This window comes from Heterodontus francisci, chromosome 38 (genome assembly GCF_036365525.1).
Source record: "Heterodontus francisci isolate sHetFra1 chromosome 38, sHetFra1.hap1, whole genome shotgun sequence".
In the NCBI taxonomy this organism is placed as follows: Eukaryota; Metazoa; Chordata; class Chondrichthyes; order Heterodontiformes; family Heterodontidae; genus Heterodontus; species Heterodontus francisci.
Window position 1 is genome coordinate 17,225,166 of NC_090408.1, and position 17,659 is coordinate 17,242,824.

The window sequence follows — 17,659 nt, forward strand, 5'->3', positions numbered from 1 at the left end:
AGCTACCGCCCATAATGAATTGGGAAGCTGATGATGTCGTAGAAGCATTTGAGAAGTTTAAACAAAAGTGCAGATTGACACTCAGTAGTTTCCTAAAAGGCAGTAGTGAAGAGGAGAGGGTCAGTTATATCCTTCTGTGGGCTAGAGATAAAGGATTAAATTTATTTAACAGCTGGGACCTAAGTGAAGAGAACAGCAGAAACCCAGACAAAATTTTTGAAAGATTCAGCACCCATCTCCAGCCAAAATCAAATCATCGATATACCAATATGAATTTCAAGGCCTCAGACAGGAACTAGATGAGCCTATTGACAATTTTGTAGCAAGATTGTAAAATGCAGCCAGAAAATGTAAATTTAAGGGCACAGATGAATGGCTGATAGATCAGCTCATTTGGGGTTCTGCACATCCTGAAGTACAGAAAGCTCAAATCAGAAAGGACAAAGCTCACAATATTGCAGGCTGTAAATACTGCCAGACCACATGAATCCACAAGCAGACAGATGAAGACACTGACTACCCAAATGGCTAGCCTTCAGTTAAGTCAAGAGGCAGGCAGCAGGGTTGATGCAGTGAAACATCATCTAAAGAATGTACACCAGACAGAGAGAAAGACGTGCAGGAGCTGCGGACGACCACATGAATTGACAGACAGAAGGAAATGTCCCACATATAGATCAATCAGCAGAGCTTGCGGAAAAACCAATCACTGGGAAAAGATGTGCAGAACAAGGCAAGAAGGTGGTAGATGAGTCACCAGAGCCAGAGTAACAGGGCGAATAAATAGTGAAAGAAACCAAAACATCCATACCCCAGATGATGGCAATGGGTTTGAGAACATGATAGACACAGGAACCATACAATTGCACAAAATGTCTGGCTGTGACATTAGGGCGGCACAGTGGCGCAGTGGTTAGCACCGCAGCCTCACAGCTCCAGCAACCCGGGTTCAAATCTGGGTACTGCCTGTGTGGAGTTTGCAAGTTCTCCCTGTGTCTGCGTGGGTTTTCTCCGGGTGCTCCGGTTTCCTCCCACAAGCCAAAAGACTTGCAGGTTGGTAGGTAAATTGAGCATTATAAATTGCCCCTAGTATAGGTAGGTGGTAGGGAAATATAGGGACAGGTGGGGATGTGGTAGGAATATGGGATTAGTGCAGGATGAGTATAAATGGGTGGTTGATGGTCGGCACAGACTCGGTGGGCCGAAGGGCCTGTTTCAGTGCTGTATCTCTAAACTAAACATAAACTAAACGTGACAGTTCCCAGAGAAAAGAAATTCACACGACCATTCAGATCAGGAAGAGGCTGAGAAACAAGCCCACTACGATAAATCTGAAGGTGAAGATTGATACTGGAGTGCAGAGTAACATCATCCCGCTCAGACTATACCAGCAGATCTTTCCTGAAAATTTGGAGGAAAATGGTTATCCAAGGAAAGGTGCTCTGAAACCAATCAATGTCATGCTAACAGCATGTGGGGGAACTGAGATTCAACAGCTAGGAACAGCCCAAATCAGAGGGACACACAAAGGAAAAGATATTAACTGCATGTTCTACATCACTGAAACAGATAGTCCTGCTATACTGGGGTTGAGCAGTTGTGAAGAGCTGCAGATTATCTCAGTAAACCATGAGGTGAAGGAGGCGAGGGTTCAGGATAGTACACCTGTTGAAAAGCGCCCTCTGATAAGAAGCAAAGAAGATCTGGTACAAATGTGCCCAGAGTGTTTTGATGAGACAGTTGGATGCTTTGAAGATTTTGAGTATCACATCACTATTGACCCAGCGATGAAACCAGTGATTCATCCCCCACGTAAAATACCAGTAGAACTAAAAAGAAAGCTTGAAAGACAGCTCCAAGAAATGGAAGAAAAGAAGGTGATCGCCAGAGTCACAAAGCCTACAGATTGGGTAAATTCCATCGTGGTGAGAGTGAAGCCAAATGGATGGCTAAGAGTTTGCCTAGATCCCAAAGATCTCAACCAAGCAATAAAGAGGGATCACTACCCTATTCCAACATTGGAAGAAATCACACTGGCAGGGGCAAAAGTTTTCAGCAAGCTTGATGCCAGAAATGGCTACTAGAATGTGAAGCTAGACACATAATCTTCACTGTTGACAACATTCAACACACCCTTTGGACGGTACAGATTCCTGCGTCTACCATTTGGCCTAAAAGTGAGCCAGGATGTGTTCCAACAGAAAGTTGATGAGACATACAGGGGATGCAAAGGAGCAGTCGGCATAGCTGATGATATACAGATATATGGTGTGGATAGAAAAGATCATGACAACCATCTACATGAAGCCATGGAGAGAACCAAGAAAGCTGAGATTAAGCTAAACGCAGACAAATACATTGTGAAAGTGACAGAATGCCAGTTCTTTGGAATGCTGTACACACCTGACGGAGTCAAGCCGAGTCCTGAAAGAATCTCAGCCATCTCAGGGATGGAAGCCCCAAGAGATGAGAGAGAATTAAGAAGTTTCCTTGGTTTGATACAATACATGAGCTCCTTTATTCCGCATATGCTGAAACACACGGTAAACCTGTGGGAAATGATGAAAGAAGATGTAGAGTATCAGTGGTCAGAGTCAAATAACAGGAGTTTCAACAAACTTAGAAAGGTAGTATGCAAGGAGGCAAGTCTGGCAAACTACGACAGAAGTCAACCTGTCACTCTGCAAGTAGCTGCCTCCACAAAAGAACTGGGAGCAACCCTGGTACAAGACGGAAAGCCAATAGCATTTGCATCCAAAGCTCTAACATCAGCTGAGACAAGATATGTCAACATAGAAAGAGAGCTTTTGGCAGTCGTGTATGGATGTGAGAAGTTCCACACGTAACTCTATGGGAGAAATTTCACAGTGGAGAGTGATCATCGTCCACTGCAGCAGATCTACAAGAAAAATATATGTAAAGCACCAGTAAGACTGCAGAGGTTACTCTTGAGGCTTCAGAGTTACGATTTCACTCTGAAATATAAGCCAGGAAGAGAAATGGTGCTGGCAGACACCCTATCTCAGTTGTCACCACAGGAGAAACATGAGATAGACGATCTAGGTCTAAAGATTCATCACCTAGTGAATGTAACAGTCAAATTAGAGATGAGACCAGAAAAGATGAGGAATTGCAGATGCTATCTCAGCAAGTGATCCAGGGATGGCCTGATAGGATACAGCACACACAGCCAACAATATGGTAGTACTGGTCTATTAGAGATGACCCCTCACTAGAAGATGGTGTTCTGCTAGCCGGATCCAGAATAATCATCCCCAAAACAATGCAGGAAGAACTTCTCCGATAGATACACAAAGGCCATATGGGAATGGAGAAGTGTAAGCTCAGAGCCAGATCAGCTGTGTACTGGATAGGCATATGCACAGATATCGAAAATATAGTGTCTACATGCAATGTATGCCAGAAGTACAGAAGCACACAGCAAAAAGAGGAGATGATATCTACTGAAGTATCACCCAGACCATGGCATACTGTAGGAGCCAATTTATTCACACATAATCAAGTATGGTATCTCATAGTCGCAGACTACTACTCAAAATTCCCTTTTATCCAGAAGATGAAAGACTTGAGAGCCACAACAATCCTCTTAGCGGTACGAGTTCAGTTCACTGAGCAAGGGATTCCTGAAAGGTTAATATGTGACAATGGCACCCAATTTACATCCAGAGAATTTAAGGAATTCGTTGACCAGTATGGGTTCAATACCATCACCTCATCACCACGCTACCCATGGGGACACGGATTTATAGAAAGACACATCCAGATGGTCAAAAGAACACTTGTGAAATGCCAAGAGACAAGGAAGACCTATACCTGGCCTTATTGTCACTCTGATCCACACCTGTCAAGACTGACATGAAATCACCTGCAGAGCTGTTAAATGGAAGAAAATATAAGACAGCTCTACCGAGCAAAATACATCCTTCAAGTGACCAGGAGGAAATGAGACAACAACTCACTGAAGCACAGGTAAGAGGAGAACAACACTTAACAAGTATGGTAAATCCCTACCCGAGCTGTTTAACAGACAAACTGTACATGTACAAGATCCAATCATGAAAACCTGGAGTCCAGCAAAGGTTGTTGGTGAAGCTGAGACCCCAAGGTCATATATCATTGAGACCAAAACCGGTAACCAAATTAGAAGGAACAGAATCCATATTTGACCTACACCTGAGCTGGATCAACAGAAAAGGCCATCAACAACACCGGAAATATCACTATCCAGTGAGACAACATTAGCAACATCACCAGCCTGTACAGTGTGCCAACTCACCACTGAGAGCAACAAATGCCAAATCTACAAGATGGAGGCACGACATCTTACTACCTAAGTGAGACCGTGAATAATATTTTTTAGAAAAAGAATACACGCTATAAAAGACTCTAAAAGGGGGTGAGATTATTTCCAAAAGACGGATGATATTTCTTTAGTTACATTGATAGAGGGGCATGTTTTAAAGAAAGAGGGATGTTATATATTGTTATACTACCTGTAAAATGCTATGAACTAATTAGCTAGGAACTAGTTGTTATGTGTAAGCGTTCCAGTGGGGCCACATTCACAACTGCACTGGGCAGTCATGTTATATGTAACACAAAACCAGTTGAACCAGTTCCTGCAGCAGGCAGCGTGGTGAATTGTATTAAACAAAGACTCAAGCCTTTCCAAGTTTAAAGCGTTAATTATTTCCAACATCTGGGAACCAGAAAACAACTAGAAGATGTAACAGTCAGTAACCAGATTAGAGTTTAAGATTAATAAACATCTGCCTTTCTTGTTTAAAATCTAAGAAAACTTGTCTGAATTGATTTCTTTGCCTTACAATTGGAAAGTGGTGAACAAGGATTCACTAAGGGGGAGCTAAAACACAGTGTTTTTTGAAAAATTAAACCCTGTTACGGTTTAAACCAGGCAAAGGCTGAAGGGAAACCCCCAGACCCCTCTCACCTGGTCGTAACAATAGGTATATAATTTTTACTGAATGGTGGTCCCTGATTATTTAAATAAATTATATTTATTATTGTATCATGAAAGAGTGGAATCCAGTAGAGATTCATCCAAGATAAATGTATATAAAATTAAGTGACAGGTAATTAGTGGGATTCTACAATGTTCTTCCTTGTTCCAGGCTTCTGATAGCTGCTGGCATTTGCTTTGGTCGAACGTTTTCTACTACAATTAAGCCATTGTAAGCCACAGAAACTGTGTCATTCTAAGTGCATTAAATTTAAAACATCCTGTTTAAAAAAGGAGCATATGAGAAATGAACCTTTAAGTATTGCACTTTCTGGCACCCTGCAAAATTAGCAGTTGTTTTCTGTCACTTATAGTAACAACTACCAGACTGTTTTTTTGCAATTTGTACTAAACATCATAGTGTTAATTAGAGGAACCTGTTGAAAAAAAATCATGCACACACGCTAAAAGATCAATGCGGTACATTGGAACGTGCGAACTGAAAGTGTAAGGACTGGAGGAACAGCCACAGACTTGACCATTGTGCTTATTTTCTGGTTCTCTTCTCAGGTACAAGGGTGGTGCAGCCTCTTCTGCTGTTTGTGCCTTCTCCATGGAAGATGTTAAGAGGGCCTTCAGTGGAAGGTACATGGAAGTGAATCGGGAGACACAGCAGTGGTATCCCTACAATCATATTGTTCCAGAACCAAGACCTGGTGCTGTAAGTATCACAGATTATAAGAACTAGCCTTGTTAACCTTTTGAGCAACACATTACCCTTTTAGTGTCTCCGTGCAAAAGCATTTATGCTTTATCGCAGTGCAATACACATTGACAAATTTGGTTCTCATCGCATTCTGCAATACTCATTGATCTTTCTATTCATCAATTAAAAACCTTAGATAGAGCACCCACTTACTTAAGGTCCAAAACCTTACTTCCTGTTAGCCCAGACAGTTGTAAATTGCTAAAATGTAAACATTTTAGCTTGTCAGCTGTCACACTTTAGTTGCAGGCTCCAACCACTTCTTGGTTCTGCGGATTGAGTTTCAGATGTCTCTCTCCCAGCTCCGGCGCCACTCTATCCTGGAATGCAAAGATAACTCCGGCTTCAGTTTCACACTACTAACCATCTTCTTAAACCCCTCTCCCCTGACCCCTTCACCCTCAACTCCAACAAGTGTGAGGAGCTCATGGACTTCTTTGTCACTAAGAATGAGACGATCTTTTAGATTAGATTAGAGATACAGCACTGAAACAGGCCCTTCAGCCCACCAAGTCTGTGCCGAACATCAACCACCCATTTATACTAATCCTAGACTAATCCCAAATTCCCAACAAACACCCCCACCTGTCCCTATATTTCCCTACCACCTACCTATACTGGTGACAATTTATAATGGCCAATTTACCTGTCAACCTGCAAGTCTTTTGGCTTGTGGGAGGAAACCGGAGCACCCGGAGAAAACCCACGCAGACACAGGGAGAACTTGCGAACTCCACACAGGCAGTACCCAGAATCGAACCCGGGTCCCTGGAGCTGTGAGGCTGCGGTGCTAACCACTGCGCCACTGTGCCGCCCTAACTGTCCAGCTGCTTCTGCCACTTTCCTCCCTTCCCCTCGCCCACCGGATCAAACTTCCCCCAGGGTTTCCCTATCCCTAGGCTTGAACTAGGCAGTTTTCTCTAGTGTCTCTCTTACCTCCCCTCTAATCTCTGTGAGCTCCTGTTGTCCATGAGAACCACCTCCTGCTCCTTTGATCCTATTCCCCCCCAAACTGCTGACTACCACCTTCCCTTCCTGACTGCCAGCTTAGCTGATATCGTTAACAGTTCCTTTTCCTCAGGCACTTTTTTTTTCCTCCTCCCTTTCAAATCTGCTGTCATTAGCCCATCCTCGTAAAACGCACCATGATCACTCTTTCCTTACAAAACACTGCTCCATCTCCAACCTCCCTTTCCTCTCCAAAGTCCTTGAAACTGTTGTTGCCTCCCAAATCCATGCCAATTTTTCCTGCAACTCCACGTTTGAATCCCTCCAATCAGGTTTCCATCTCTGCCACAGCACTGAAACAGCTCTTATCAAGGTCACAGATGGCATCTATGAGACTGTGGCAGTCGTAAACTATCCCTCCTCATCCTTCTCGACCTTTTCTGCAGCCTTTGACACAGTTGACCACACCATCCTGCTCCAATGCCTCGTCCGTTGGCTAGTTGGGTGGGACTGCCCTCATCTGGTTCCTTCTTATCATTCAAACGTAGCCAAAGAATCCCATACAATAACTTCTCTTCTGGCTCCCACACCATTACCTCTAGAGTCCTTGAAGGATCTAGCCTTAGTCCCCTTCTATTTCTCATCTACATCCTACCCTTCGGCAACATCATCCGCAAACCCAGCAGATTCCACTAGATTCCACTTGTACGCTGATGATGCCCGGCTGTAGCTCACCACTGTTCTTCTCTAGATAGCCAGGCAGTGAGGGATAGAACTGGAGCCTAACTTTTTATAAGCTTCTATTTACAGAGACACAGATTACAAACTTGCACCTCCTAACCCAACAACCACAGTTTCAGTCTGCTCCAATATATATGAGTCATAGAGTCATTTACAGCATAGAAGGAGACCATTTAGCTGATCGAGTCCATGCCAGCTGTCCGTGGAGCAATGCAGTCAGTCCCACTCCCCCGCTCAATCCGTGTAGCCCTGCAGGTTTATTTCCTTCAAGTGTCCATCCAATTTCTTTGATTGTCTCTGCTTCCACCGCCCTTGTAGGCAGTGAGTTCTAGGTCATTACCAGTCTCTGTGGAAAAACGTTCTTCCTCATATTCCCCCTGCATCTCTTGTCCCAAACCTTCAATCTGTGTCCCCGAGTCCTTGTACTATCAGTTAATGGAAACAGTTTTTCCTTGTTTAACTTACCTAAGCCTATCATAATCTTGTACACCTCTATCAAATCTCCCCTCAATCTCCTTTGATCCAAGAAGAACAACCCCAGCTTTTCCAAACTAACCTCGTAGCTAAAGTCCTCCACCTCGCGGACCATTCTGGTGAATCTCCTCTGCACCCTCTCAAGGACCATCACATCCTTCTTAAAGTGTGGTGACCAAAACTGGATACAGCACTCTATTTGGGGCCCAACCAGAGCTTTATAAAGGGTCAACATAACTTCCCTGCTTCTGTACTCTATGCCTCTATTTATGAAGCCCAAGATCCCATATGCTTTGCTAACCATTCTCTCAGTATGTCCCGCCACCTTCAAAGGTCGTGCATATGCATCCCAGGTCCCTTTGTTCCTTCACACTCTTTAGAACTACGCCATGTGGTCTATATTGCCTTACCCTATCCCTTCTGCCAAAATGCATCACCTCATACTTGTCTGTATTAAATGCCATTTGCCACTTCTCTGCCCATTCTGCTAGCCTATCTATGTACTGTTGCAGGTGGTTTGTATCTTCCTTACTGTTTGGCACTCCTCCAAGTTTGGTATTATCAGCAAATTTTGAAATTCTGCTCTGTATTCCAAGATCTAAGTCATTTATATATAATTTTTAAAAAAGCAGTGGTCCTAGCACTGACCCTTGGGGAACACCACTGCCTACCATCTTCCAGTCTGAAAAACACCCATTTACCACTACTTGCTGTTTTCTGTCCATAAGTCAATTTTTTATTCACCTATTTCCTGAGCCTCAATTTTGTTAACGAGCCTTTTATGCGGTACTTTGTCAAAGGCTTTCTTAATATATAGACAATATCCACCACATTCCCTTCATCACCCTTCTCTATTACTTCAGTAAAAATTCAATTAGATTAGTCAAGCATAATCTGCTTTTTACAAATCCGTGCTGGCTATCCTTAAGTAACTGAAACTTCTCCAATTGCCTTTTTGATTTTTTTTGTGATTATTGTTTCTAAAACCTTACCTGCCACTGATGTTAAACTAACTGGCCTATAGTTGCTAGGATTGACCTTACACCTTTCTTGAATAAGGGTGTCACATTTGCCACTCTCCAATCCTCCCCATATCTAGGGAAGATTTGAAGATTATGGTAAACCCTTCCATTATCTCCACCCCCACTTCCTTTAGCAACCTGGGATGTAAGCCAACCAGACCAGGTGACTTATCTACCCTAAGTATAGCCAGCCTTTCCAGTACCTCCTCCCTCTCAATTTTTACCCTATCCATTGCCTCTACTCTATCCAGTTCTAACGATATTTTCTCCAATTCCTCTTTCTGAGTAAACAAAGTACTGATTAAATATTCTAGCCTTGCCCTGTGCCTCTTATCATATATTACCTTCTTTGTCCCTGATAGGCCCCACTCCACCTCTTACTACCCACTTACTATTTACATTCCAGTAGAAGATTTTTGGGTTCCCTTTTAAGTTGACTGCCATTCGTTCTCATATTCGCTCTTTGCCAGTCTCATTTTCCTCTTCATCGCCCCTCTCAATTTATTGTATTTGGCCTGGTTCTCACCTTGAAGAATTCACTTGACATAAATCATACACCCTCGTTTTTGTTTCATCATAATCTCTATCGCCCTAGTCATCCAAGGAGCCCTGTTCTTAGCTCCCTTACCTTTAACCTTTATTGGAACGTTCCCAGCCTGTGCATGAAGCATCGCATCCTTAAAGATAACCCATTGTTCCACTTACAGTTTTCCTGTCAATCTTTGGTTCCATTTTATCCTTAGCTAGATCCCTTCTCATTGTGTTGAAATTAGCCCTCTTCCAATCTAGGGGCATTCTACTTTATATCGTTACTTGCTTTTCTGTATTATGAACCTAAACCTTATGAAACGATGATCACTCTTACCTAAGTGCTCCCCCACAGATACTTGGTCCACCTCATTTCCCAACACTAGATCCAGCAATGCCTGCTTTCTAATTGGGCTGAGAATTTACTGATCAAGGAGGTTCTCCTGAACACATTGCAGAAATTCCTCCCCCTCTCCCCCTTCTTTCCTTTTACATTATCCCAATCGATACTTGGGTAACTAAAGTCCCCCAATATCACCACTCTATAATTCTTGCACATCTCTGTGATTTCCCTGCAGATTTGTTCCTCTATCTCTCTCTCTCATTATTTGGAAGCCTATAGAATATCCCTAGTAGCATGATCATATCCTTTTTGCTTCCCAACTCTAACCAAATGGATTCTGTCCTTGCCTCTTCAAGGACATTCCCTCTTTCGAACACTACAAAGACTTCCTTTGTCAGAACTGCCACCGCACCTCCCCTTTTACCCTCTCTATCTTTTCTGAACACTTTATATTTTTGTATATTAAGTGTCCAGTCTTTACCATTTTTAAGCCACGTTACCGTTATTGCCACTACATCATACTCCCATGCTGCTATTTGTGCTTGAAGCTCGGCAATCTTATTCACCATACTTTGCGTGTTTACATCCATGCATTGTACTCCTGTATTTGCATTCCTCATGGCCCTTCTCATTCTGTTGCTATCTCATATGGAATTACTACCTTCTCTCGTACTGTCTAACACTCACATTATGCACCTTATTCCTCTTTACTTCTATATGCTGGTGCCCACCCCCTGCCAATTTAGTTTAAACCCTCCCAACCACATTAGTGAATGTCCCCAAGAGGACATTGTTCTCAGTCCTGCTGAGGTGCAACCCGCCCTATATGAATAGGTGCCTTCTTCCCCAGAACTGGTCCCAATGTCCCAAGAATCTGAAGTCTTCCCTCCTGCATCTTCCTATTTCTACTCTCATTAGCATGTGCTAAGAGCACAAATAAATCCCCAGTTAAAGTCAACCACCTGAAAGCAATTAAATACTCAATTACTATAAAATTAACTACTGCTCTCAATCGCCTCTGATTTTTCATGTTGCTTATCTGACATCTAGTTTTGGATGAGCAGAAACTTCCTCCAGTTAAATATTGGGAAGATCAAAGCCATTGTTTTTGTTACCTACAGACACAGCTATTCCAATGCTCTCCTGGCTGGCCTCCCTCTTTGTTAAAATAGGTGCAAATAATTTCATACAGATCCGTTATTAATAACACACAGCAGCATTTCAGGTCATTTAAATTCAGCCCATTTATCCCAACACACATCAAGTCCTTTGCCCACTGATCTATATTAGCTCCTGGTCCACCAATGCTTCAAATGGCTCCATGGTTTTGCCCCATCCTCTCTCTGTAAACTCCTCTGGCCATACAAACGCGCCCGCGCCCCCCCCCCCCCCCCCTCCGAGATATCTGTTCTCCTTCAATTCTGGCCTCTTGCATGCCCCTGATTTTCATCCATCCACCATTGACGGCCATGCCTTCAGCTGCCTCGCCCCTAAGCTCTGGAATTCCATCCCTAAACCTCTCTGCCTCGCTACGTCTCACTCCTTCTTTATATCTGTCCTTAAAAGCTCTTTGGCCAAGCTTTTGGTCATCTGTCCTAATACCCCCTGAAGTGAATCGGTGTCACATTTTGTCTGATAACGTTCCTGTGCCTGAGAGCCAATGTAGGTCAGCGAGCATACGGGTCTTGAGTGAATGCGACTTGGTGCGAATTAGGATAAACACAGCAGAGTTTTGGATGAGCTGAAATTAACTTTATTGCAGGAGACCTGTTTCTCCTTACTCTTGAAAGAAAGCAGATGAACCGATTGGACCACATAGAAATCAACACCACAAGTGCCCCTTTTGAAGGGCACCATGAATACAATAATTATGTCCAGTCAAACTGAAAGATGCTTAAAATGAAACAACTAATACAACAATTGAAAGATAACGTCTGTTATTGCAAGATAACCTAAATCATGCCATTGGGCATTTCTAATACTGCACACTTAGCATTGACAGATTGTATTTGTGATTTACTGAGCTAGTAAGCATTTATGGACAACAGGTGAGTGTGGGCATGGTAACACAATGTATGGTGCAAGTCACAGTCTGTGTACTTAATATGAAACATGTTAATGAACTCTGCCGCCGTCCACACTTAACACAAGATTCTTCCAGTTAAAGCCACAAATCTTGTTCCTGTGAAGATGGCAGTCCTGGGAACAAATGCCTGTGCCCATTTCTCTGCCAGCCTCCTATTATGAGCAAGTTTTGCTTTCGTGCAGTCTGCATTAAGACGGGGTGATTTGTCACATGGTGAACTCATTTGTATTTCCATACGAGTGTAGCAGTTTTGAAAGTATTTCTGAGATGTTCACCGCTTTACTTCGTTGTATGCTCATTGCTGCTCCATTATACTTTTATTCTTGTCTTGTTGCACTTTTTCAAGTTGTGAAACTTCTTTCTGATCCCATTTCAGCTTCTCTTAGTATTCAAGCCCCTGTCCACATTCTAGGGTAGTTATCGTTGATGACTTGTCTGATGAAAAAGGTTTCTCTATTCCTGTATGGTACCAGTCACATTCACCTCCACATGGGGATCAATGATTACAAGCTTTTGTAATTTGACACTGAACCATCACAAAGAAGTTTTGACTGATCTGCAGCTGGGTAATTGAGCTGTTCTTCATTGAAGGGACTCATTAGCTGCTTGAAGGCTGTGAAGGAATTATTATTTTCTGCGTGTCATTAACTGTATGATTCCTGTCACTTCCCAATAACAAATCCATGGTACCAAAAATCACCACCAGCAAAAATTGTTCTTACTCCCTGTTTTTACTGGCAGCAGCGGGCAAAAAATAAGATTATATAACCTATGACCTTGTAACTTCATTTGTGCATCCAGAGCTAAGCTACTGCTGTTAAAGTAGCAAAAAAACGTTAGCCTCAGGGCAGCAGTAGTTTCCCAAGTAAAATGGATGTGTTGCTGTTCAGAAACACAGGAACAGGAGGAGGCCATTCAGCCCCATGAGCCTTTTCTGCCATTCAATTAGATTATGGCTGATCTGTAACTTGATTACATTTACCAAGATGGTTGCACCTATTTTGGGCCAGTATACAGCACAAGGAGAGAGAGAGAGGTCTATCAGCTCCAGGTGACTCAAATAAGAGCCACAAAATACAATTATTATTTATACTGCAAATTAAATGGGATTTAAGAGGCTTGTTGGAGCAGCAGATTCACATTCTAAAACTGTGATTCGTTCCCAGTGATAATCCTGTGAAGTGTTGGTATAGTTTTCATCTAATTCTTTCAGCATTGAGAAACTTAAACTGCACTGCTTTCAATGTGTCAGATCCCTGAGGCGAGACTGGTGGTTAATAGGGCATGTGAATAAAATTTGTAACAAAACGCCTTGGAGATAGCACTGCAATGGACAAACCGCAATGGCTGGATTCAAAATACTTCTGTGGTAAAGAGTGTATTGTATTTATATAGTGTCCTCTACATATTCAGAATGTCCTAGAGCCCTGTTACAGCCAATTAATTTTTTTTTCAAAGTGGGAGGGTTGTTTTGTCAGTAGAAGTGGCTGCCAATTTGCATGTGGCAAGTTCCAAGGGAAAAATTAATGTCCAATTGAACATGCAGATGAGGCCATCAGTTTATTGTCCCATCCACAAGTCCGCACTTCCATTGATCCAGCAGTTCTTCAGTATGGTGCTGAGATGTCCATCTCGGTTAAGTGCTCAACTCCTGGAGTGAGGCTTGAATCCAGGGCCTGGTAACTCAGAAACGGGTGAGCTGCCAACTGAGCCAAGTCGACAATGAGCAAAATCAAGTACTGATACTGTTTGGGGGAGATTCCGTGATTCTGTGCTTCCAGTCGAGATCTGCACCTAGAGAGCACAAATCAAGACATGTCCGGCTGGCATTGCCTCTGAGCATGTTGCCCCATGGATAGCAAGAGATTCCAGAATCAGCCCCAATATTTCAGTATGTCCTCTCCCTATAAATTGTTACAGAGGTGATTTTGATTGTGATCTGATCAACTCCAGTTTAACTGTCAGAGTTCTTGCTGATGTGATAGCCAACAGCACGAGAACAGATGGGTATTCTCACATTGCTGTTTGTGGGAGCTTGCTGTGTGCAAAATTGGCTGCCGCATTTCCTACATTACAACAGTGACTGCACTTCAAAAGTATCTCATTTGCTGTAAAGCGCTTTGGGTTTTAAAAGGCATTATATAAATGCAAGTTCTTGCTTTTCTTCCTTTATCACTGGGTAGGATCTGCAGAGAGCCTAATTTTAATTCACCATAGTGCTGTGTTACAGTGACACAATTCACCACATGGAGAGTGCTTTCAACTTGTCCGATTATGTTGAACTAACAAATGGTTCTTATTATTTTATCCTCAATAATTAGCAACTGGGAACAGTGAGGTCATAGCAATTGAGGACTGGCAATTAAAAGCACGTGAGCCCCCCTGTTAGACTCTAATTAGAACCCTGACGCAGGGTTGTTTGGGAAAATCCTCCCCAAAGCAGTTGAAGTTTACCAAACTGCTGGAACAAAGTTGAAAAATACCTTTCAAATATTGGGATATCAATAAATATCCAAACCTTTGAATTGCAAGATTGATCGAGTGCAGAGGTCTCGAACCTGCTTATTCCTCATTGTCACATGATTCATTACCTGTAGTTAAGGGGTTTGTACTTTAATTTACCCACTCCAGTTAGATCACAAGAGTGATAAAGAAATGCTACGACACAGCTGGGATACATATTAAAATCTCCTCAAGCGTGTCCTGTTCAGGTGTCCTATAAATTCTAAGGGCGTTCCAAAAGGCCCATTAAACATTTAGGCCCCAAAACTGTGATATTCTGCTTGAGTCTAGCTCAACCTGACCACAAGTCAGAGAACTGGGTGCAGATGCCTGTTTGGCTGGGAAATCAGAAGCCCTGACAACGGGTCCTGCTGATCTCTGTGCCTAGTTCCTCAATCTGTGCTCTAGATGATGCAGGCTTTTCACCAGGGATAGATTATGGGGAGGCGGTGGCGAAGTGGTAATGTCAATGGACTAGTAATCCAGAACCCAGGCTAATAATTGGGGACGTGGGTTTGAATCCCACCACGGCAGATGGTGAAATTTGAATTCAATTAATAAATCTGGAATTAAAAGCTGTCCTTGCTTTTGTTGTAAAAACCCATCTGGTTCACTAATGTCCTTTAGGGAAGGAAATCTGCTGTCCTTATCTGTTCTGACCTACATGAGATTCCAGACCCACAGCAATGTGGTCGATTTTTAAATGCCCTCTAAAATGGCCAAGCAAGCCACTCAGTTCAAGGGTAATTAGGGATGTGCAATAAATGCTGGCCTAACCAGCAACCCTCACATCCCCAAAAAAAGTCCTTGCAGTTTTGAGGCTGTTATGTGGTATTTGACTCAATGTGGATCCAATAGGAATTAGCACGGACTTTAATATAAAAAAGGAAAGACTTTCACAGCCTCAGAATGTCCCAAAGCACTGTACAGCCAATGAAGAACACAGCATTTGACCCACAAACAGTAATGTGATAACAACTAATAATCTGTTTTTTACTGATATAGGTTGAGGGTTAAATATTGACCAGGACACCAGGAAGAACTCCCCTGCTATGCTTTGGATGTAGCCATGGCATCTTTTGCATCTACCCAAGAGAAGACATAGGACCTCAGTTTACCATCTCATCTGAAAGATGGCACTTCTAACACTGCAGCACTCCCTCAGTACTGCACTGCAGTCTCAGCCTAGATTTTGTGCTCAAGTCTCTGGAATGAGATTTGAGCCTGTAGCCCTCTGACTTCTAGGCAAGCGTACTACTAACTGAGCCAAAACATTCACGTTTAATGGACATAATGTACCTGTGTAATATTTGCAGGTGCACTCCCATGTTATGTTATGAGAACATTAGTGCCATTGGTGTATCCATCCTGGAAGAGAGAGTGTGACAGTTTCACTTGCATAGGCATTTGAGGGAAATAAACTTGCAGGGCTATGGGGATAGAACGGGGAAATGGGACAGCTGTACATTGAGCCAGCATGGACTGAATGGCCTCCTTCTGTGTCAAAAAAAAGAACAAAGATAATTACAACACAGGAACAGGCCCTTCGGCCCTCCAAGCCTGCGCCGATCCAGATCCTCTCTCTAAACATGTCGCCTATTTTCTAAGGTTCTGTATCTCTTTTCTTCCTGCCCATTCATGTATCTGTCTAGATACATCTTAAAAGACTCCATCGTGCCCGCATCTACCACCTCCGCTGGCAATGCATTCCAGGTGCCCACCACCCTCTGCGTAAAGAACTTTCCACGCATATCCCCCCTAAACTTTTCCCCTTTCACTTTGAACTCGTGTCCTCTAGTAATTGAAACCCCCACTCTGGGAAAAAGCCTCTTGCTATCCACCCTGTCTATACCTCTCATGATTTTGTACACCTCAATCAGGTCCCCCCTCAACCTCCGTCTTTCTAATGAAAATAATCCTAATCTGCTCAACCTCTCTTCATAGCTAGCGCCCTCCATACCAGGCAACATCCTGGTGAACCTCCTCTGCACCCTCTCCAAAGCATCCACATCCTTTTGATAATGTGGCGACCAGAACTGTACGCAGTATTCCAAATGTGGCCGAACCAAAGTCCTATACAACTGTAACATGACCTGCCAACTCTTGTACTCAATGCCCTGTCCGATGAAGGAAAGCATGCCGTATGCCTTCTTGACCACTCTATTTACCTGCGTTGCCACCTTCAGGGAACAGTGGACCTGAACACCCAAATCTCTCTGGACATCAATTTTCCCCAGGACTTTTCCATTTACTGTATCATAATTTACATTATGACTCTCTAGCTTTGAGGGACTTCAGTTGTGTGGACAGACTGGAAAAGCGGAGATTGTTCTCCTTGGAGCAGAGGAGGTAATGGGGAGATTTAATAGAGGTGTTCAAAATTATGTTGGGTTTCAGTAGAGTACATCGGGAGCAATGATTTCCACTGGCAGGAGGGCCTGTTGTTACTATTTAGGCATGTTTCCAGTTAATTAATTAATGCGGATTTACCTTTCTTGCATTATCCCTCACAGTGCATTACGAACACAGTAAGAGCCATGAACATAAATTCTTCGTTCCAAATGCCAGACAAGGTGCTGAATTTTGCGAAGGACCACTTCCTGATGGAAGAGATTGTCAGAAGCCAGCCCCTGCTGATGAAGAAACATGTGACGTACACTCAGCTCGCTGTGGACAGAGTCCACACCATCCAGGGCCACTATGACGTGCTGTTTGTGGGCACAGGTACAGAGAGTTAATCGGACAGCTTCTCTCCACCTCAGTTACCTCACCGAGAAGATCTGGAAATTAAATTCTTTGTGATAACTCATGCAACAAAAAACAGTTCTTGTTTGTGTAGAATTCACTATACAGTGGTGGCACATTGTGTTATTCATTCCCATTCCTTCCTGTATTGGGAGCAGATAGAAATCACGAACAGTAGGTGCAATGTTTGCGGCGTTTATACTCCATAGGACTCACCTCACACTCTATTTCATTTCACTGTATCAGCATATCCTTCCATTCCTTTCTCCCTCATGTAGCTTTCCCGTGCGTGGATCTGTGATATTTGCCATAACCACTCCATCAGGGCAGATTGGGAAAGCGGTTAATAGGACATATGGGATCCTGGGCTTTAGAAATAGAGGCAGAGAGTACAAAAGCAAGGAAGTTATGCTGAACTTTTATAAAACACTGGTTTGGTCTCAACAGGAGTATTGTGGCCAATTCTGGGCACTGCACTTTATGAAGGATGTGAAGGCATTAGAGAGAGTGAGAAAAGATTTAC

The 17,659-nt window shown here is 43.0% G+C and overlaps 1 protein-coding gene across 9 annotated transcripts in view; it reads left to right on the forward strand.

Annotated features, from left to right (window-relative positions):
- Positions 1–17,659, forward strand: part of sema4ba (sema domain, immunoglobulin domain (Ig), transmembrane domain (TM) and short cytoplasmic domain, (semaphorin) 4Ba) — a 448,919-nt gene that overhangs the window by 413,180 nt on the left and 18,080 nt on the right. For all 9 annotated transcript variants that reach the window (XM_068017745.1, XM_068017746.1, XM_068017747.1 and 6 more), the window contains 2 exons: positions 5,552–5,702; positions 16,905–17,115. In XM_068017745.1, coding sequence (XP_067873846.1) covers positions 5,552–5,702; positions 16,905–17,115 — 362 coding nt within the window. The remainder of the gene's footprint in view (positions 1–5,551; positions 5,703–16,904; positions 17,116–17,659) is intronic.